The 21,617-nt window shown below is 43.3% G+C and overlaps 1 protein-coding gene across 9 annotated transcripts in view; it reads right to left on the bottom strand.

Annotated features, from left to right (window-relative positions):
• Positions 1 to 13,587: 13,587 nt before the first annotated feature.
• The window catches only part of Kiaa0586 (KIAA0586 homolog), a 103,230-nt gene continuing 95,200 nt past the window's right edge, over positions 13,588 to 21,617 (bottom strand). For all 9 annotated transcript variants that reach the window (XM_039113227.2, XM_063262508.1, XM_063262506.1 and 6 more), the window contains one exon: positions 13,588 to 13,914. In XM_039113227.2, the coding sequence (XP_038969155.1) occupies positions 13,763 to 13,914 (152 nt within the window). In that variant the 3' untranslated portion in view covers positions 13,588 to 13,762. The remainder of the gene's footprint in view (positions 13,915 to 21,617) is intronic.

Here is a 21,617-nt window from a genome sequence, read left to right as displayed (position 1 = left end):
CCAAACCAAACCCTAGAAGTGACCTCATGAAGTGATGGTGAATGTTTAAAAGGAGACTCTGCTAAAGTAGCCGGATGTCCCGGGCCCCACACATAATGACTCTTCCACTGCACGAATATGGTCGTGTTAATTCTTACATCTAAGCTTCCTTTAGGATCACTGGGAAACATCTCTGTCCCCACACAGAGCCACACGCAACACAGGGTCTCTAGTTCTGAAAGACATTCCACAGCAACCTTCTATTTTCACATATGTTAAATTCTCTAGGCTCGAGGCTGCTCTGGAAATCACGTGTTAGATCATTTATTTACCTGAATGCACTTCAGAAGCAGAAAATATCCGTGCCAGATATGAGAGGAGAGAGATTAAATGTAGTTTTAAAAGATACATAAAAGATAATTTAATTTCTTCTCTGTGTGTTTTACCTGCATGTATGTATGTTTACTGCATGCATGCCTGGTGCCCTCAGAGGCCAAAAAAAGGACACCAGATCCCATGGGACTAGAGTCCCAGGCTTTGTGGGCTATCACATAGGAGCTGAGAATAGAACACAGGTCTTCTACAAAGCAGGAAGCTCTCCTCACTGAGTCAACTCTCTAGCCCCTAATTTTTTTTTTAAATTTTTAACAGTAAATTTTCAAAATTTCCTGGAACAATGAGTAGAACTAATTTAAAGGTTGATGAAATTAAACAACAAAAACAACTTTAAACTTATTTACCACCCAGGGCCCATTCAAATCTACGGTTAGTGGCCAGTTGTTCCTTGATTCCTGGATTAAATCTCAAGGCTCTACACAAGTTTCAGTGCTAATACCACAATCACACCGTCATATTACGAATTCTTTGATGAGGAGAATCATAATATCTATTCTATGCAGGTAGCAGTTACTCATTCCTAGTTAGTAGAAAGCCCTCTGGCCAACCAGAGTCACAAAACATCCCAAGATGAAGTGCCCAGTCTCTTGTAGCAGGAAGATTCCGAACTTCATTCTAAGTCACTCCTCCCACCTAGAACTCAGAACTCTCCAGGAAGGCCTAGATGGAGCAGGTCCCCTCTGTCCCTCTGTCTGCATCTCCTTTTCTACTCTCCCAAACTTGCTAGGAGTCCCCAGCTCCAGGTTGTACAGCCGGGAAGGGATGGGAGAAAACAGCTAGGCAGAGAGCTCACACAATTCTCGAGAGAATCCTCCCAGAGGATAGGTGTGTTCAGGTGAGGCTTCCTCAGCCGGGGGAGTAACTAAAGCTGCCTCTGTTTTGGGGTGCATCTTAAGTTCTTGAGACTACAGTTCTTCTCCTGTAAATAATGCATATCCTGGTCGTTTTTATTTTTCCTTTCCTTGGCTCCAGAGAATTTAGTGACCCAGCAAGGGCCAGGTCATGTCGATCATCGAAGTAGTCCTTTGAGCAAACAGAAAATGTCTCTGGTGGGACTCTTTCCCACACTGGTCTCTTCTGATGCAAGAAAGAATGCCTATCCGTGTGTGTGTGTGTGTGTGTGTGTGTGTGTGTGTGTGTGTGTGTGTGTGTGTGTGCGTGCGCGTGCGCGCTCGTGCGCGTGGGTAACTAAAGTTGTGTACAGTTGCTCCGACTCTGCAGGCCAGAGAATCTCACCCTTAGATTCCTGTGGCATCATTTCAAAGAGTCCCCAGCCTACGAGATTGCAGCTCTCCTATTGCTTTCCCTGTAGCTCCTGGCACTGGGCACCCCACACCATCCTCAACCACAGAGCTCCCCTCTCTCTCGGGCGTCCTCTCTCTCGAGCATCCCTCTCAAGAACTCTACTCTGCAGCATCAACCTCTTCAGTCCGCAACAAGAGGTGGACTCCACGTCCTCACCGCCCTCTTGGTGAATCTTCCCTATGGTCAAGCTTCCCCACAAAGTGGAGGCGTACTGAGCTTTGCGCAAGGGTGGCGAAAAGGTTGCTGTACCCCGGATTCTAAGTTCCTTGGCCTTCTGAAGTTGTTATCGCCCAGCCGCTACTCTAAACCTAAACCTCTTGGGAAATCACTTACACAGAGGAAACAGATAAACCCAAAGTGAGATGGACTTTCTTTGGGAGAAGATTCACCTTTCAGATTTCTCAGATTTCCGGAGAGAAGCCTGGACTGCCTGACGGCACTCACAAACCGACACTCAGGCGAGCATTCCTAGTCCCAGGGAACCTCCGGGAAGCAGGCTCAGAGAGACCCCTGCCGCTCTGCTTTGGGGTCCTTCAGTATAATTACCGTTATTATTATTATTATTATTATTATTATTATTATTATTATTATTCTGATAAGCCTTCTGTGCCAATTCAAAGGTCCTGCCAATAACCAGAACTAATCTTGGCCACAGAGTGCCAGCCATAACCGTTTAACTTTTATGGTAAGAAGCCTTTTGGGGCCAGGTGAGCTTTAATGGCTTCTCTTGTTAGTCCAGAGCCTCCTGTTATGCCAAGAAAGTTTTATCTCCATACGGTGTTTATACTGAAGAAGAATGAATGGGGGAACATTGTGGAGTTTTTTTTTTCTATTTCTAAATCAATAAAGCCAATTCCTTGTTAAACTTTAACAATAAAACATCAGACTTGAAAGCGAGTCCTCGGTTCCTGGCGCTGAACTCTGCCAGCAGCACGTGGGCTGGGCTTTTCGGCTCTGCTGATTCTCCCTTCCACAGGAGCGCTTTCTGGGTTTTATATCAGAACAGGACAAGAGACGCAAACCAGCAGGGGTGTTCATGTGATCATGTTACATGGCTTTTGTCTACCATCCTACCCACAGAATACCATTGTATATACATTAGGAGCTCAGTGCTTTCAAGCAAGCTTTTTTCTAAGAAATAGGAGATTAAAGAACCGATGTCTCTAAAGAAAGAGAAATAACATGTCAGCTGTGTTTATTTGTTGAGTCACATGATTTATGCCTTCTTATGTGAAGATGGACCAGAAAAAAGGGGACACGTGACATTGTTTAGATAATCCCCAAAGACAGTTTTAGTCGCTTCCTCAGGAGACCAGTTGCCTTTCATTTGAACTATAAATGGTTCTGACAGCTTATGGAGGAAACAAAGTTTTCTTATGTCTTAAAGTATAAATTCACGACACACCTAAGTCTCTAGAGAGGTAGAATACTTAACATTCTAAGGCAGAAAGAAAAAAATAGGATTAAGGAAGAACGTCATAAAAATGGAATTGAGGGGTCCTTTCAGAAAAAACTTCATATTCATGAGATATAAAAAGGGCCAACACAGTTTTAGCTTAGAGCATCCATTTTCAATTCTTTACCTGACATCTTCCAGCCTCTCTCCATCTCAGTTAAGCAGCTAGCCTAGGCACATGACAAAATAAAACAGGAGAGGTGAACAAAACCCTTAGAACTTCTAATGTGAAAAAGTTAATAAGGTTCACAAATGGATATTCTCTTTTAAACCTTCTACTCTATCCCCCTTCTTTCCTTCCTTCCTTTGAGGTTAGCCACTGGCCTCCACATGGCCATGCAACATGTGCAAACATGTATCCACACACCTGTATGCATCCATGCACATGTGCACCTGTTCACATGAACATATGCAAACACATTCTTCTAGCCTTTAATTTACATTCCCATGTGTGTGTGCACCCACATGTGCACCCACGTACACACATACTGGCACCCACACACACACACACACATCCCCATACACTTACTCCTTAATAAGACTGACTGCAATTAACTCCTAGTGAAGTAAAGATATAATGATGTGTCTTCCAGCCATCTGCTGAGTGAAACCCTGCCATTCTCAGCACATGGAGAAAGAGAATAACATCCTGTCACCCTCATATAAGGCCTGCTGTGGAAGGTCTTACAGGCCTGAATGGCTTTCAACACAGTTAGAGGACGAAGCAATCTTCACTGTGAAATACACATTTCTCTTCTTACTGGGAAATTTAAGTCTCTGAAACTCAATGTTTACTTGTTCATCTTACATTCAAGAGCCTTTTCTTCTTTCTTTCTTATTTTTATATATTCAGTGTCTAATATTAATGCTGAGGATTGAATTATTTCCTCTTAAAAAAATTATCCTCCTAAAGGAGATGGATTCTTATTAAAAGGGGAGGATTTCAAAGTCATTTTATAATGGCTTCTGGGTGTTATTTTTCAGGCATCATAAAACATTTGAATCCAAGTAAAACAGTTCTAAAGATAAGTGGGGTTTGTTTCCCTGAGTTAAGGGTGTTTTTAAGTGACAGACACAAGACAATAAAAGACCTTTTCAGGGGCATATAATTGGAACATAAACAGATCTCAAGACTGACGAGAGAATAAAAACCTAACAGGATATCCCACATTTAACACATTCTCAACGGACTTCAGACTTCCGGATTGGCCCTGGACTAGTCCCGTGTAGCCAGCCAGGCATCATATATCAGTGTCAAATCTTACTGGCTGATACTTTTCAAGGCACTTGGACAAGTCTTCAACAACTCAATTTACAGGAAAGCCAGACCATGAAGGAGGAGGCAATCTCCTCTTGTGTGAATGATCTCCCTGTAGCCACCACTTGTACATACACATTCATCCATTCATTCAAGAAACTCTTGAGGTCACGAGTCTGTTAACGGTTCCCATCCCTAGACCCCCTCAGAGTCACGTGAGTCTCATGCAGCAGCTGCTGGCTTGTCCCTTAAGGAATGGGACTGTAGTTCTCAGCTCTTACAGCCTGATTTGGAACCACTCGGGATTCAATTGGTTCAGAGAGGAAGGGCACACACTACTGTGGGAGAGCATTTCTCACTCAGGCTGAGCTGCCCTTTCATCCCAACATCCAACCAGGAGCCTTCCTTCTTACTTGGTTCTTACATATCTAGGCTGGTGCCAGTGCTGGGGAGATGGGAAGTGGGGTAAGAGAAGTAGAAAAAGGTTTAACAGAGGCATGAAAGTCCCCTCTCCACATTCTATTGCTGCTTCTGTGCTAGTGCCCAGCAACGGTGAAGTACGTTCACCTCACTGAAGGTACATCCAATCTTCAGTGAGGAGTCCGAACCTTCTGATGGTGAGAAAGTATGCCCACATAGTCACCCCACTTTTCAGTTTCTGTGTAGTATCAAAACCCTACATGAATCTTCGGCATTTCACAAAATAGGCTTTATGTTGGAGTCTGCCCAACCCTACCCTACGTAAGTGTTCTGACCGCCCCTAGGGTGGGCTGGACCAAGCTATGATGCTCACAGGGTAAGGTGTGTTGAGTACATTTGCAGCTCAGTGTATTTTCAGCTCCTAATGGGTTCATCAGGATGTTGCCTCAGCATCTCAACATCAAGCAATCTCTCTTAAGACACTGTCCCTCCAATTACGACGATAAACTTCGGACAGCAGCATATACAATCTAGTCTTCTGAAGACAGGAACTGAGGACATTCAGATTGAAAGGGATGAAATACACATTGCTTTGGTCTACTGCAATGTCCTGTAACGAATTCTATAGACAAAGGTCTAAGCCTACCAGTGACTTCTCATGTTTCCAAGCTTTTGTTTTCACAAACTTGTTCCTCCATTTAAAACTGTTGGTCAATAACATTGGCCACAGCCAATTACTGAGGGGATTAGAGGTAGGTGGGTTTTGAGTGACTTGGTTGGAGGAAGGGAGACCAGGGAAGAAGGAGGAAGAAGAGGAAGAGAGGAGGAAGTCGCCATGGAGATTGATGACAGCACAGGGCAGGAGAAGCAGCAAGTGACTGAGGTACACTGCTGGGAATGGGGTGGCCAGGCCAGCAGTTAGAACAGTAGATTAGGGATTGCCTGCTGTGGATTGCTGTTTGTGCTTTCTGCTCCCTTCAAGAGGGTGCCCAACTCAGGTGAGGTCAGGTGAAATCTTAATTGGTCAGATAAGGCTAGAGCAGTGAAGGAAAAGGCAAAGGTGAAAGTTTTACAGAGAGGGGGAGAGACAGAGAGACAGAGAGACAGACAGAGAGATAGAGGATGAGATGGAGGTTGGAAGAAGAAGACGAGCCAGAAGCATGTGGCCCTAGGAGCCATAAGGAACCAGGGATTTCATAGATGGGCAACAGAGCAGTGTAGGGTACATTTGCCCAGTCTAGGTGTGCAGCTTGTATTTATATCAACTGAGTTTCGTGTTCTTTGCAGGGCATGTTGGGGTTGGAGATTTACCGTTATAAATGTGGCTGGTCAGTCCATGTATAGTCTGACCCTGGACTCTGACCTCATAGGTAGCAATGAATATCCTAGTAAGAGCACCAGTGGAAGGGGAAACCCTGGGTCCTGCTAAGACTGAAACCCCAGTGAACTAGATTGTTGGGGGGAGGGCGGCAATGGGAGAGGATGGGGAGGGGAACACCGATAAGAAAGGGGAGGGGGGAGGGGGATGTTTGCCGGGAAACCGGGAAAGGGAATAACACTTGAAATGTATATAAGAAATACTCAAGTTAATAAAAAAAAAAAGAAAGAAAAAATATTACTGAGAAATGAAAATAAAATAAAATAAAATAAAATGAGGGTAGTTATAGCTAAAATTGTAAAAATTGTTATAAAATAATAAAGCATATTAGTATATATGTAGTGCTTAAATAAAAAAAAATAAATGTGGCTGGTGCATTACAAGTCTCTAGTGTGATCATTTGACAGAGCTAAGGGGAGCTGAGTGAGTGGTGGCTGGCTTTCTGCAGGCTAGCCACAGCGGATGGATGGCTCTGGAAGTGCGAGCAGTTTAGGAGCAGCGGCTGTGGGAACCATGGCAGCCGACTGGGGTAGTTTTCTAAAACTACATGCTACATTACCCCCCAGTCATTGTCAAAGCTGAATAAAATACCATAGTCCGAGTCTCATTTATTTGTAAGCTAGTCGGCGATAAGCTTAAAGTGGTTGTACTACAACATGTTTACCTGGGCTCTTCTCAGTGCCCACGTGTGTGTGTGTGTGAGGACACACTCACAGTGAGACGAGCCCTCTTGCCGGACTTAGAAATTACAAGTGATTGAGACTCAGTAGGGCTAAAAACTGAATAAGGACATCCCTGTAAACAGCAGAGAAACCCCATAAAGAAGGCCCAGGCATGGGGGTCCCCAATATCTCTCTCTATACTGTCAAACACTGAGCTGAGACATGCACACTGTGCAGAGATGAGAAGCTGGAGACCGGCCTGAGCTAAGTGGAAACTCACCTTCCTGCAGCCAGAGGGCCCTCCGTCTGCAGCTGACGTGCCACACCCAGTGCTAAGGGCTGTACTCTGGGTAAGATGCAGACTGATCCTCATCAACGCTCGCCTGAGTCGGACAAGGCTTCCTCAGTTCTGAAGAGAGGAGTAACCGCCTTGTCTTGTTAAGGGTAAGGATGGCTTCCCCTTGTAGTGCTCTATGCAATCAATGCTCACATTACTGATTAGTAAACCCGAGGGAGCAGTTCTCAACCTGTGGGTCACAACCCTTCTGGGGTCATCTACAACCATTGGAAAACACAGATATTTACATTGCGATTCATACAAAATAACAACTAAAAGGCAATGAGAATAATTTTATGCTTGGGAGTCACTACAGCCTGAGGAGCTGTATTAAAGGATCGCAGCATTAGGAAGGCTGAGAACCACTGACCTAAGGGGAATGCCTACATATCTCTTTAAAAAACAAAAACAATACAAAAGTCTGAGCAATGAACAGAAATATGAGCCTTAGATCCTGGCGTTTTCTCTCTACATACATCGTGTCTTCCATTCCCTCCATAAGTGAATACACAGAAACCTCTTTTACTTTTTTTTATTATAATTACTTCATTTCCTCCTTCCCTTTCCTCCCTCCAAACCCTCTTGTGCTCCTCCTTCCTCTCTATAATTCATAGCCTCTTTCCATTGTTGTGATATGTGCATATGTGTGTGTGTATGGATATACTGTTTATTCTTCAATATAACTGCTCGGTCTGTATAATGTCATTTGTATAAGTTTTCAGGGCTGACTTTGGTACTGGACAAGCACTGGTGCACTCTTCCCGGGAAGACTTTCTCTCACCCTCAGTGTTCCCCAGTTGCCTGCAGTTCCTTGTGTAGGATTGAGGCCTCCAACCATTTCAGCATGCCTGGTTATTTTTGTCCTGGTTCAGCCCATTTTCAGGCTGTCGTAGGTCAGGCTCTGTGGGCGTAGCTCCTGACATTTCTAGGAAACATGATCTGGCAGCAGACTCCCTGATCTCTGGCTCTTACAACCTTCCTGCCCCATCCTTCTGCAATGCTCCCTGAGCCTTAGACGTGAGAATTGTTTTATGGATGTGTCTGTTGGGAGTGGACTCCATAACCTGCATTTTGATTGGTTGTGGTTTTCTGTAACGTCTCCATCTGTTGGAAAGTTATGGAAAGCTTCTTTAGTAGCGAAGCAGAGCAGAAGTGCTGTGTCTTTATGCTGCATGCAAAACTAATAGGATTTAAGAGTTCTAGGAGCCCCTCATACTTGTCTCAGTTTCTGTCCTGGTTCATTTTTATAAGGTGCACAGCGTTACATGCAGGCCAATCACCCACAGACACAAAACAATACATAAAAACTTTTAAAATTGACAAAAGAGACAAAGTATCAGAAAGAAAATTACAGCTGCACCTCTTTGTTCTATATAAGCAAGATCTTATAATTACACAACTACAGAATTTGAAGCACACGATTGTTTTCATAATCTTTCTGCAGGAACTACATACTTCTCCAAAATACAAATTACAGATGTCCAAGGCCCTAAATGGCAAAGACAGCTCACAATATACATACATGCTCTGTGAGGCATTAAGATGTAGGGACTCTCCACCCTGATGAAATGCTACAGATAACCAGGAAGGAAACCTTGCTGGACTTTGGATTCCCAACACAGGCAACTCCTAACATCCTGTAGAGACAATTTCAATCCAACTACACGGAGACTCTAGAACTTTACTCCTAATTTAGAAAACTTCACTCTCCACTCAGGAAAGGTAGAGGAGAGCCAAAGGTGACCTGGGAAATAGCTCAGTGGTAATGCCAATACACAAGGACTGGGTTCAATTTCTAGCATTATAACACATACACAAACAGACATACATGGACACACAGACATACCCACAAAGACATGGACACCCCACCCCAAATGGTACTGATGCTTCACAAGCTATAAAGCATTTCTTAAATATTTAAAACATTTGTTGAAAAAGGAAGACAGAATATAAGAAACCATGTGTGCCCTGCACAGCCGAGCCTATTAACTATCTGTATCATTACTGAGAAAAGTCACTCACTTGAGGTGTAATCTAGCCAAGGTCTTAAATCACTTTAGTCTATCGTGCTGCCATTGGTGTTAGTGGCTACAGCACATTTCATGGATTTCCCCCTGGAGCATCATTTATAAAATGTCTTGTACTAGAAATAACTCCATGTGTTTTGTCACATGCAGATTTAGCTATTGGCAAAACCTAATCCAGTGAGATGTTATGTCCAGTCTCTCAAAGCCACCTTTCCAAAAGTGACTTCATTCAAACCTTTATGCCACTTCCAACTCGTGTGACAGGCCCACTAGAAACCAGTGTGTTAAACTGTGGGAAGGACCTCACGTTCCTCCCACTCCTTATGCACTTCCGTTCCATATGCTCCCTCACATGACGATGCAGAGGGTCTCCTTTGCAGCCCTTTGAGCATAAGCTTAGATACGTAGGTGAGGGCATGGAGAACACGACTCAGGTCGAGGGATAGCAAAAACACGTGATACGGACTACAGTGGGGTACCAGAAGTGAAAAGAGTTCAGTGGAGATGGGTAGGGGAGAAGAAGGGCTGGGTTAATTAAAACTAAGAATGTATTTTTTCTTCCTTATGGAAGCCCACAACTTTGTAAATTAATTTAAAAATGCTGTTCTTAAAAAAGGAAATAGAGCACTGATACACTACATAGACGGAGAATGTTTCCCCAAGAGGACACAAGTTATCAAATGAAATCCCAGTGCAAGGAAGACACCTTCCTATGAATTATTAACCCCAGCCAACAGCAGATGTTGCCATTGCTCGTGGCTGCCCACCAGCACTTGATGGTAAGACCCCATTGCAGAAAACACGGTATGCTTTGGTTTCGGGGCATAGAGAAAACAAAGCCGAAATTGACCTAAAAACTCTCGGCTGGCCGGCCTTCATAGTGCTAGGTTTTATACAGGCCTAAAAGTACCGAGTGGCAAATTCTGAATGATGTAACACCAACGGCAGGCTAAATGTGACTGCTGGCAAAGATCGTGTGGCACAGAGGCTATGGAGGTAACCAACCATTTCTGATTGGAATGAGGCCTGTTCTGTAAGCGGGAATTCCTAGTCAGTGTATGAACCTGGCCACAGCTTGGGAGGTCATAGACCCGGAGTGGGCGGGCAAAGGGGAGCTCTACTACAGTTGTTAGGTAAATGCCAACTGTCAACTGTCATCTAAATACCTGTCCACCCATGGACTGGTGCTGCTTTTCACTCAGCCAGAGAAGCCGCTTCTGCAGTGTGCAGCAGCTAATGCGGAGACTCACAACTGGCCGGAGTGCAGAGGATAGGTGACTGTTGAGTGCTCAGGCCAAAGTGGGACAACTCTGTTCACCCAAGGCTTGGGGAGCACTGCAGAAGAGGGGGTGCAAAACATAGTAAGAGTGAGAGGATAGGGAACAATGCTGTGAGATGTTGTCTTGGCAGTAGTGTTTGGATTCAGTGGGTTGGGGGGGTGTTCACAAAGGCTGAGGAGGGATGCTGGGGGTACCTGGGGTGAATGGGGGTTAAATATGATCAAGATACAGTATGTCCATGTAAACTGCCTAAGAACAAATGATGTGTGTGTCTCTGTGTGTGTGTGTCTCTGTGTGTGTGTCTCTGTGTGTGTGTGTGTGTGTGTGTGTGTGTGTGTGTGTATGTGGGGTATGTGTGTATGTGTGTGGTATATGTCTCTGTGTGTGTGGTGTGTGTGTGTATATGTATGTGTATGTGGGGTATGTGTGTATGTGTGTAGTATATGTCTCTGTGTGTGGGGTGTGTGTGTGGGGTGTGTGTGTATATATGTATGTGTATGTGGGGGTGTGTGTGTATGTGTGTGGTATATATCTGTGTGTGGTGTGTGTCTGTGTGTGTGTATGTGCGTGTATGTATGTATGTGTGTGTGGTATGTGTGTGCATGTGTATGTGGGGTGTGTGTATGTATGTGTGTGGTATATGTCTGTGTGTGTGTATGTGTGTGGTATATGTCTGTGTGTGTGTGTGTGTGTGTGTGTATGACACAAGCAGAAGACTGAAAACTGCTTGCATGAGGAGGCTCTTCTTCCCTGCTGCTTGCAAGCATCTCCTGACCATGATCAATGAATGAGCCTGATTCCAAAAGGACTTGAGGTGGCTGGCAGAGGAACTCATGAGTAAGCATGGCCAGGACTGGTACTTCTAGCACAATAGTGGTGAGCAGACACCAGAACCATATGCTAAAGACTATGTTTTCACTCTAAAATTAGAAAATGTAGGTTTTTCTATGATGGGGCTGGGGGAAACTACCAACATGTCTAAATAAAAAAAAATGTTTTGAGCTATAATAATTTTCTGCTAAAATCCTTTATAAGCAGAAGAGGTTTGGAAAAGCAGACAGTGACGAGAGTAACATTTAAGCAAAGCAACAGTCAGGTAGGTCGGGCCATTTCCCTCCACCCAGGTTTGTCCGTGAGCACCAAAAACCAAACCAAGATCCTCAAAGCAGCACACTTCCTTCCACCAGTTTAAACGAGTCTATTTGAAGCAGGAACTCTAAGTGCCCCAGCAAAGAAAACAGGTCCTCACATGAAACCCAAACCCTTCGGTAACCGAATACCTAAGGACAGTCTGAGGGGCTGTGACTTAAGAGGAAATGCATGTGGAAGGCTAACTGCACAGGTTTCTAACTTCAGCAAGAAATCCCCAGACCCTGGGCCCTACTAGAGGTGAAAGGAATTCTAAATTGCTCTCCCATAATTCTCAGCCTTGAGTGTACACTGAGGTTGCCTAAAAAAAGATCTTTTTTCACTTTGAATGCCATTGCCTGGACCTCACCCAACGTCAATTAACCCAGAATCCCTGGTATGTAGCCAGGCATTGGTAGTCTTTCACAGGTTCCACTGTGTAGGACTGATAACTACTAAATAACCTTGAAACTCCTCGGAAAGGTGACTGCAACTACTCGGTGCAAGCCTCAGTGCTGACAGAAAAGAGTATTCCAGGGAGGTAGCATTTTGAGAACAAATGCACACAAATGATTTTTGAAAGCCTGCCCCCATTCTATCTCCAGTTCCTTTCCCACCTCACCGAGCAGTCTCTCCCATGTGGGTTCATGTGGGTTTTGTTGTTTTTAACCCACGTGTCCTCTCAGCGCTGCTGTGTGCACATGGGTGTAGGGCCCTCTACTGCAGTATGGGGAGCTGTTTGGGATGTAGCCTCGAAGATTCTCCCTCTCTCAGCAGTCATCAATTGCTAATACATATGGCTCTTCAGCTACCGCAGGGCATGTGTCCATCTCTCCCCTCCCTGCTGGGACTGTCTGGCTTGCCTTACCACTCACCTTATGCATGCAGTAGCCACAGCCACTGTAAACTTCCACTTGCAACTGCCTTGTTGTGTTTGGAAAACACCATTTTGCTGTAGTTATCCGCTCCCTCTGGCTCTTGAAATCTTTCCACTGTGTTCTGTGATGACCCAAGCCTTTGGGGGTGGGGAGGAAGAAGAGGAGGAGGAAGGGTGGGAGGAAGAGGAGGGGATGTGACATATGTGTTGTGAGGATAATTTTTTTCTTTTTGCTAATGTTAGGTTGTTCTTCTAATGTGTTTAGTGCATGATGCTGAAATCCTTCAGGATGGGAGAAATACCATTCACTGCACACTTACCTGGTACCCACCAGTGCTGGGAACGCCTACCTCATCCAACCCTCAACACTTACCACCCTGACAAACACTGTCACTAATCTTCATTATTCTTCAGAAATAATTATTAAATGCATTAACTCAAGGCAGCTGACAAGGGGCTCATTTACCCATCACAGGGCCAGCAAATATGGGAGCTAGAATTAAATCAAATTGCAAGGCTACACCTTCTCACTTTCTTTTAACTGTGGACTGAAGATCTGAAAGATACAGAACACACATAGGGCACGTTTGGAACCAGCTTCATCTGTCGTTGCCTTCCCTGTCGGGAGTGACTAAAGTACCGGATCGTGGGCATCAGTTCTTGCCCTGGAAACAAAAACTAGCAGCTTTTATTCCAAAAGGATCTGTGGTGGTAGGTGGAGGAATGAATCTGTGTGAACCTGGTTGGGAGCAGACACCATTTTAAAACAAATGTTCAAGTATATCACAAGGACAGTAAGTTAAAAGACTTCGTTTTTACTCTAAGTTCAGAAAAGGTAGGTGTCTTCTTTTGAGAGGAATTCTGTATCAATGTGTACACACTTTAAAATTCTTTTTAAACTACACAGTGTAATATACAAACGTGTCATGACTTCATCTAGGCCCTGTGGACAGACCTGAATTACTCTTGATGACTGTTGTTACAGAAATGTTAGACTGAGTGACCCGTAAATTCTCAGTTAGGGCTGTGCCCTCCTCACTGTTCCGTTACCCCAGGCTTCTAAGAAACTCAGAGCCAGACTCAGTATAATTATATCTACTTTATTCAAAAGCCTCACTAAATATCCAAAGAACACTTTCACCTTAATAAAATATTAGAAATGTTTTCCCTTAACAATATGTTCAAAGGCCGATAGTGTCCAAACATGGTCTGCAGCCAGTGACATGTCTTCCTGAACACTGTGCTGCTTCTTCTCCTGCTCAGAAGGTGTCTGTCCCTGAGGACTCCGCACTGCCATGCATGGAGCTGGTGCTCAGGGACTGAGAGTGATCCTCGAGGTTCGCAGAGGGTAGAGTCACAGACATCCTGGCAGGTGACACGTGTGTAATGAAAAGTGGATCTGCTGGGCCCCCTGCACAGAGGAGAAAGGCATTCAGACAACGGCTGACTGTACATGTGCTTTGCTCTCTCCACACAGTATGGGAGACCCTGAAAATAAGGATCACATACAAGGAAATGCCTTTTCTCAAGTTGCTGTACCATGGATCTCTTGAAGGCAACACTTTACAGAAGAATGGGCACGAAAAGTTATGGTACACAGACTGGGATTCTCCCCCACTGAGTTCAAGCAGGTGGGGTGAGCTGAGAAGGAGAAAGGGGTCAGCAGAAATAGAAGGGAGATTAAAGGGTGATGGGAGGGTTGTCATAGCTATGTATGAAACTGTCAAAAAGCTTACTATAAAACTGTAGTACAGATGCTAAGTCAGACTGCTAGTGTAAGCCTAGTCTCTGCTCGTCACTTGGGGTGAATCACCACTTACCACTCACATGTTCAGTGCTTTTGTGTTAAATAGAACAGAACCCACCTTGCAGAGCACATGGAAAAATGACCTCACAGCAGAGCTCAGCAGTGCCATCATTCAAACCCCACTGCAATGAGTGTTCAGAGACAGAGCCACTGTCTCCATGAAAGACCCTGATGTCGCTGTCCTGTGTTAGTCACTAGAAGCCACTGGAAGCCACTGCAACAGCTGTAGTGAGCTTGTTCTATTGATTACAGAGGCTTCTAAAAAGAAGCAGTGAGGAGGGTAAGAAGGATCTGAAGCAGGCGTCGTGGCACTGGCTTTAAACCCTAGCACTGAGGAAGCTGAAGGAAGAGGACGGTGAATTGAAGTAGCCTGTTTGTTTAAAAAATAAAATGAAAATATTCCAAACTCAAGTCCAACTTTGTCAAAGCACTTTGCTTTTCCTCTTCCTGCTACTAAATGGACTCTCAGGTCAAGATATATCTGTTAGAAACTTCTCACTGATGCGAGCCTAACAGCAGATGTATTAGTTAACATTTCATACAACATAGTCTAAGGAAGAATGCCAATGTCATTTGATGTGGAAAACATTTATTCTGTACAAGGGATTTTTTCTTCCTTCTCTACACTTAATTAAATATGGGAAAGAATATTCTACCCCACACACTGCACCCAGTATTAGACCTACAGGGATAGGATGAAAATCAAAATAAGGAAACACTGAAAGCATATCTGAAGATATTTATAGGATATAAGAATTGTTAAAACACACCAATGTTTTACAAAGCTATGACACAAAATACCGAGAACATCCAATAAGGAATCATCTAGGAGCACCGCCTAATTTATAGTGAAGTTATAAATGAGCACAGGACTGACTGGGCTACAGCTGAGATGTTCCACCCATATACTCCCTTCCTCGAGTCACTCAGCTATCCTGAACCACACTGTTGCCACAGTTATCTAACTGAACAAAACTGCTTTATACAATCTATATGCATAAATTCACATATTAAATTGTTCAATATGACCTCTTTAATTCTGATTAGCAAGTGACACAAAAATTATGTAATTTCTTATAGTTATTGCCTCATAATTAAATATTAACTAAAAAAAAATTGAAGACCTTTCTCCCATCTCTTATCTAACAGTGACTCTGTGGGACAAAGCAGATGACAGAGACTGATGGTGACCTGGCTTTTCAAAGGTGTATACTGTGTAAGCAACAGCTGTCTGAAGCTGCTGTGCATCCAGAGCTAAGATCCAGGGATGAAAGGTTAACGCCCATCCTCAAGACGTCCCTATCCTCACAGTACAGAATGGGTGCACGGTTAAATTCACGTAGAAGTAGCTGTTGAGCTGGGACTTAGAGGTGTTGGGAGGGCAATAACAGAAAGAAGGACCAAATAGGTTTAGGTTTGTGTGCAAGGGGCACTGTGTTCTGGTGCCAAGCCCAGACCGGCCTGAAGAATGGTGAGCCCTGAAAAGGAGGCAGGGCCAGCCCCTGCTGAGGAAATGAACTCACAAAATATCTCAAAGAAAACACGTGAACAAATGCATTTTAGAAAAGATATGTGTAAGAATGAACAGAGGAGACTGTGGCGATGGCCGAAGGGAGTCAGGATACTCTGGAGGGAGCCTGGCACTTAGGAAGCACTGAGTGTGGTGCTCAAAGGGCAGGTCTGATGGATCAACGAGACAGGAATGAGAAGCCTGTCTATGAGGTGCACAGAGACCAAAGATACCAGACTCGTTATCCCCTCGATCAATGTAGATGCCCACAGTGTGTGAACGGACTTTCCAGTCGGTGACTTATCAAAGCTTCCAAAGAGTGCAGAGCACTTTTAAAGACACAGAACAAGCAGTCAGCCACAGACAGGTTAGTGTGGGCTACAATCTCTTAGAGGGTTAACTGAGATGAGAACATAGTGGGGAGATGTAGGAAGTGCTAAGAAACAGGAAAAGAGAGAAAGTCATAGGAACATGTTCAGGAAGAGACTGTCAAAATAAAGTTCAGTGCAATTTGTCTAGTTCAAAATTGGTAGAGCTGGTTTGCAACTGTCTTTAATTACAATAAAAAGGAACTGGAGGTAATTTCATGTTAGTGGTGTGTAGTAACAGTGGCATCCAAGGAGAGGAACACTTCAAGCACTGGTTCCTTTCTTTTTTAATACTATCGTATGTGTGCCTGTGTATATGATATGAATGGGGGCATATGCACACCATGGCACATGTGTAAAGGTCAGAGGACAGCTCTGTGAAGAACCAGGACGACTCTGTGAGGATGGTTCCCTCCCTTTATCATGTGGGTTTGGGGGATGGGACTCAGGCCACCAGGCTTGCACATCTCATGAGTCCCAACTAGTCCCTTTAGGACAGGTCATGGTTAAGGGCCAATGAGGTCAGCTTAGGAATAGCAGACACAGACTGTGCCCTTAAGGCTTCTGTGCAGGGAGGGGTAAAGGGAAGGAAAGGAAATGGATAACAGAAGAGAGAAGAGCTGGGTTCTCCTCCATCCCTCCCTCCCTTTTTCTGGCCTCCTACAAACACCAATTTAGTATCTTCTGTGTGCCAGGCACTGCTCTAGACTCTGCAGAATACAGTGGTGAAGAAAACAACAGCTCCAACCTTCCTGATCTCACAAACTGTCCAGATGTGAGTACAAAAGGACTGGCAGCCAGGCGAGGAAGGAAGAGCACAATGCATTAAACCATCTAAAGAAATTCAAGGAAAGGGCAGGGGAGACGGAGGAAGAGACTGTAGTCAGTCACACACATTTTCTGAATCCCCGTTCGTTCTCATCTGTGGGGTCATCTGAAGTGTTATATATGCTACTGGAACACGGAAATGTCTCAACTCTTACCCCTAGGTACTAAGCAGGAACCATCCCAACAGGTATCGGCCCGGTGGGGAAGGGTACAAAAGGCACTGTTCTTTAAGGAGAATGAGAGTTGACATGGAAACTGGTAAGAGAACGGAAGAGGGCTGGGGATGTAGCTTAGTTAATAGTGCTTGTCTAGCACACACAACCTTGGGTTTGATCTCCAGCACTACCCAAGCCAGATGTGCTATGGAACCTCAAATAGTGGCACTCAGGAAGAAGAAATAGAGGGGTTAGAGTTAGCCAGGCTATATACAACCTTGTACTCTGGCCTCTAAATGGGTATAACATGATTTTAAATAAAAATGGTGCCAATAAGACATACCATTTTTATATAATGTTATTTATTAATGCACACTCTGGGAAGGTTGTTTAGAAGTTCACAAAAGTCTAAATAATCACAGCTTTAGAATTTTCAAAGAAAATTTTTAGACATGATATTTTAAAAGTGCCACTTGATTATTGTTAACAGACAAAAGGCTAACACATGTACCCCCAATCACGGCTGCCACTGAGCAAAAGAAAAAACAATAAAGAACAGGACATCTCAATAAATCACCATTAGAGCAATATAAATTTTTCTGCCTATATTAAATGTAGCTTGATGCTTTAAAGTTTAACTTTGGATTTCCAGTTGTGTCATTACACTATGATGTCATTGTTTCAACAGCTGGTTTTGGGTCTGAAAACAAGATGACTCCTTGATCCCAGGGGTCTGCAATGTGTCATTGGGCCTGGCGTACACTTAAGCTGGAGATGCCAGAGTCAGACCCTAGACTTGACACTCCCAGAGCATAACTTAATATACTTTTGAAACATTTAAAACACCAAAATTTTGCTTTAAAATACTGAAAATTCATATTTTCCACTCTCTGCTGCTGGGTTTATAAGACTAAGGAATGTAAAAACTAAAAGCAATTTATGTCTTTCAATGTAAATCTGGCTGTCCTGGAACTCACTATGTAGCTCTGGTTGGCCTCGGACTCACAGAGATCCACCTTCCTCTGCCTCCTAAGTACTGGGATTAAAGGTGTGCATCACCACACCTGACACAATACAGGATTTTTAATGTTCACTTAGATATATGTGTATTTATTACATGTAGTTTAGAAATATTAATAATTAAGCATCTTCCAAGCCCTCTGGGTTAGAGGATCTGGGGTTGTGGATTATGAATCTACATCTTAAAGCCTGGTGACCCATTATTGGCTCTCTTACCTCCGAGCTAAGAGGACCCCGAGCAAGGCATGGCCTTTCACAGCAGCCGAGACAGAGAGGAGTCCTTTCTGGACAGTTTCAGAGACAGCCACAGAGTCAGCATGCCTCATCCTGATACATGAACTGGGCTCAAGACACATGTATAATTACAGTGGTTGACAAGTTGACTATGCAGTGGCATTTGACTCTCTCTTTTGCATGTCAGTAAAGACTAGTTTCTTATATACTGTGGAGTAGAGATAAAGTTTAAAAGAACCAACTGCGATCTTTAATCCAGGTCTGTGGAATGTTCTAATGGCTCAGGGGGATGAATACCATAAAACTATAAAAATCATTTCACCTATGTAGAGTTTGGGAGAGACACATAGTCATATGTGTTTATGGGTTTATGGGTCAAATGGTCGATGACTACTTTATTAAAAGATATTTTTCTTAATTCTCTGAACATTTAATATATTTTGATCATACCCTTGAATTCTCCCCAGATCACCCCCACCTTACCACACCCTCAAGTTCTAGTTTTTCTTTTTTCATTGTATTTTATTCCTTTAAACCACTCACTTAATACCCCAGCCCCGAAAGTAAAACCCACCCTCTGCACCTTTGCCAGCAGTAGTGGTAAAATGTTAGGCATGTCTTTCCTCGACAATACCAAGCTGTACTGTAATTAGTTCTTTATGTGTCTATAATTTCCAATGAATCACATCTTCCTCAATAGCATGGACAGGGACTGAGTCTTGTCTTCGGAGTGACTAGCACAGTAGGTTTACAAGCTTGTTTTTTTGTTTGTTTGTTTGTTTTGTTTTGTTTTGTTTTTGTTTTGAAACAGAGTTTCTTGATACATAGCTCTGTCTGTCCTGAGACTCCCTATGCATATCAGGTTGGCCTTGAACTCACAGAGATCCACATGCTTCTGCCTCCCCAGTGCTGGGACTAAAGGCTTGCCCCCTGCACCCAGTCCTACTAGCTTGTGAATCCTCTATGCTATTAAGCACGTGCTCCCAGGGACTGCCTCATTTGCCTCTGTTTTCTACAAAGTTCTAGCATGATCCTAGGCACATACTGGCTCTTGAATCAAGTAGACTAAAAAACAAACAAACAAACAAACAAGAGCCCATAACTCTTCTAACAGCTTGCTTGCATTCACCCTTCAGATGTTGTTTCTAAAACTAGCAACCATTCCAGCAATGCAGTTGCTTCCCAACGGTCTGAAATGCTACAGTGTTTCCATGGGGTTTTATTAGACTCTGGAAGCAGTTTTCCTGTCCACCTTGGTCTCATCTATTCTTGCTTCAATTCCCTGTGTAAGCAGCTGCTAAACTTTCCTGCTGCACTAAATTTTCCTCACAATAACCCACGCTGCAGATTTTGCAACATCCTATCAGGGCCTGAGAACAAATGCTGTTTTGATGCAGAAGTGGATTGGTTACGACTCTCAGTATGGTGGGTAATGTTTTATTTGTTTTCACCTTTTTCAATCACTACTAACATTTTATCTTTCATACTTAAAGGAGTATTTTAAAATGTTACAATATCTTATTCATTTGATTATGAGCCATTTATTGGCTGAGCTCTCTTCCTAACCCTCTGTATTGCATTCTGAAGCATGTTTCAGACATATAAGCCCTGCTATACATGAGTTTATTACTGCTTGTTTTTCAAATGAATTGACAAATGCTTATCTTAAAATTTATAATTTAAGATAAAAACAAAGTAGCTTACACAGGAAAAATGAAAGCCCAGGCACCTGTGAAAACAATCCAGCTCCTTTTCTCCAACACAGTAATAGTTAATGTGAAAGACTTGTTTCTTCTTATGCCAGCCTCCAGCTGCTTCGCTTTGTTTAAAACTGACTTCAAAGTTTAAACTCTATCCTGTCCCAACAAATAACCTTCCCCAGATGGAACTATCCAAGTATTACCCTCGGTGCTCTAACATCACACCTGCAGCTTTTAATCCAGCATTTTACAAACTTTCCAAAGGGATGAAGGTTTCATTCCCTGGCCTCTAATGACCCTTTTAGAGAGCTGAAGTCCTTAATCCTGGGTGAGTCTGCACACACTTTAGAAAGGTTAAGTATGGGCACCAGTGTTTCTACTGTGCTCATTAGAAGAGAGAAAGCATGGTACAAACATGCAAGAAACATTATGCACTCCAAATTGAAGACTTTTAAAGTAGCAACCTCACCTGTACATGTACAGGCAAAACACACACTGGACTCATTCTGTGTCCTGCCTACAGCACCAGTGGAGCTGTGGTAAAACAAAGCTCTGCCTTCCCCCAGTAAAATATCAGTAAGCATAGAAATAATCACAATTCCTACTCACAAAAGAACTCAGGCCAAATGCACTCATCCATTAATTTCTCCCACAAACCCAGGTCAACAGATGCTTCATACAGTGACCTTAGCAAAGAAGGACGTCAAGCACATGAATGTAATGACTATCAGCAAAAGAGACCTTGCCTAACAGATTCTTAGCTTTATACAAAAGGTGAGATTAGAGGAGGCAAAGAACCATGGACAAAACTGTAGTTAATTGCAAAGTTAAACCAATTCTTAAAAAAGGGAACGAAACTCATGAGCTGTTTCTCAAATGGTTATAATCTGCATTCTATAACTCGCCTAAGGACTTAATCATTACAAAAAGAAGTTATCATTTCTTCTGTCCTAGCCAGGTGAGGCCACACTGAAAAACCAGTTCTCGAGCAGCAAAGGGCCACATACTATTGGGCCAAGGGAAGAGCAGTTAAATGCAATTAGCAGGCATCTCTTCGTGTCAAGGAAGGAAGAAAAGCAGAGAAAAGTGAAATCATTTGTGGCCCATATACAGGCTGAATTTTCCTATTTAAAATTCTGAAAACCAAACGCTCCAAAAATCAGCAAAATCTGACAGCCAACTCACAAATGGAAAATTCCACATCTGACCTCATGTTGTGGCCACAGCCATTTTTGTGGACTAAAAAATATTGTATAAAATCATCTCCAAGCTATGAGGTAAGGTATATCTGAAACAGTGAATTTCATATTTAATCCCGAGTACCATCCCTAGTTAACATTATGTATATGCCAATATTCTGAAATTAAAAAACATTCCTGTCCCAAGTGTTTTAGATAAAACTATTTAACCTATAGTTCTCAGGCCAATAAAATTCCCTGAACACCAAGAACTGAACCACGACAATAACACAGTGTCAGCCTGCGCTCCAAAA

The sequence above is a fragment of the Rattus norvegicus genome, chromosome 6 (genome assembly GCF_036323735.1).
Source record: "Rattus norvegicus strain BN/NHsdMcwi chromosome 6, GRCr8, whole genome shotgun sequence".
Classification (NCBI taxonomy): Eukaryota; Metazoa; Chordata; class Mammalia; order Rodentia; family Muridae; genus Rattus; species Rattus norvegicus.
This window is presented reverse-complemented; position numbering and strand designations above follow the sequence as displayed.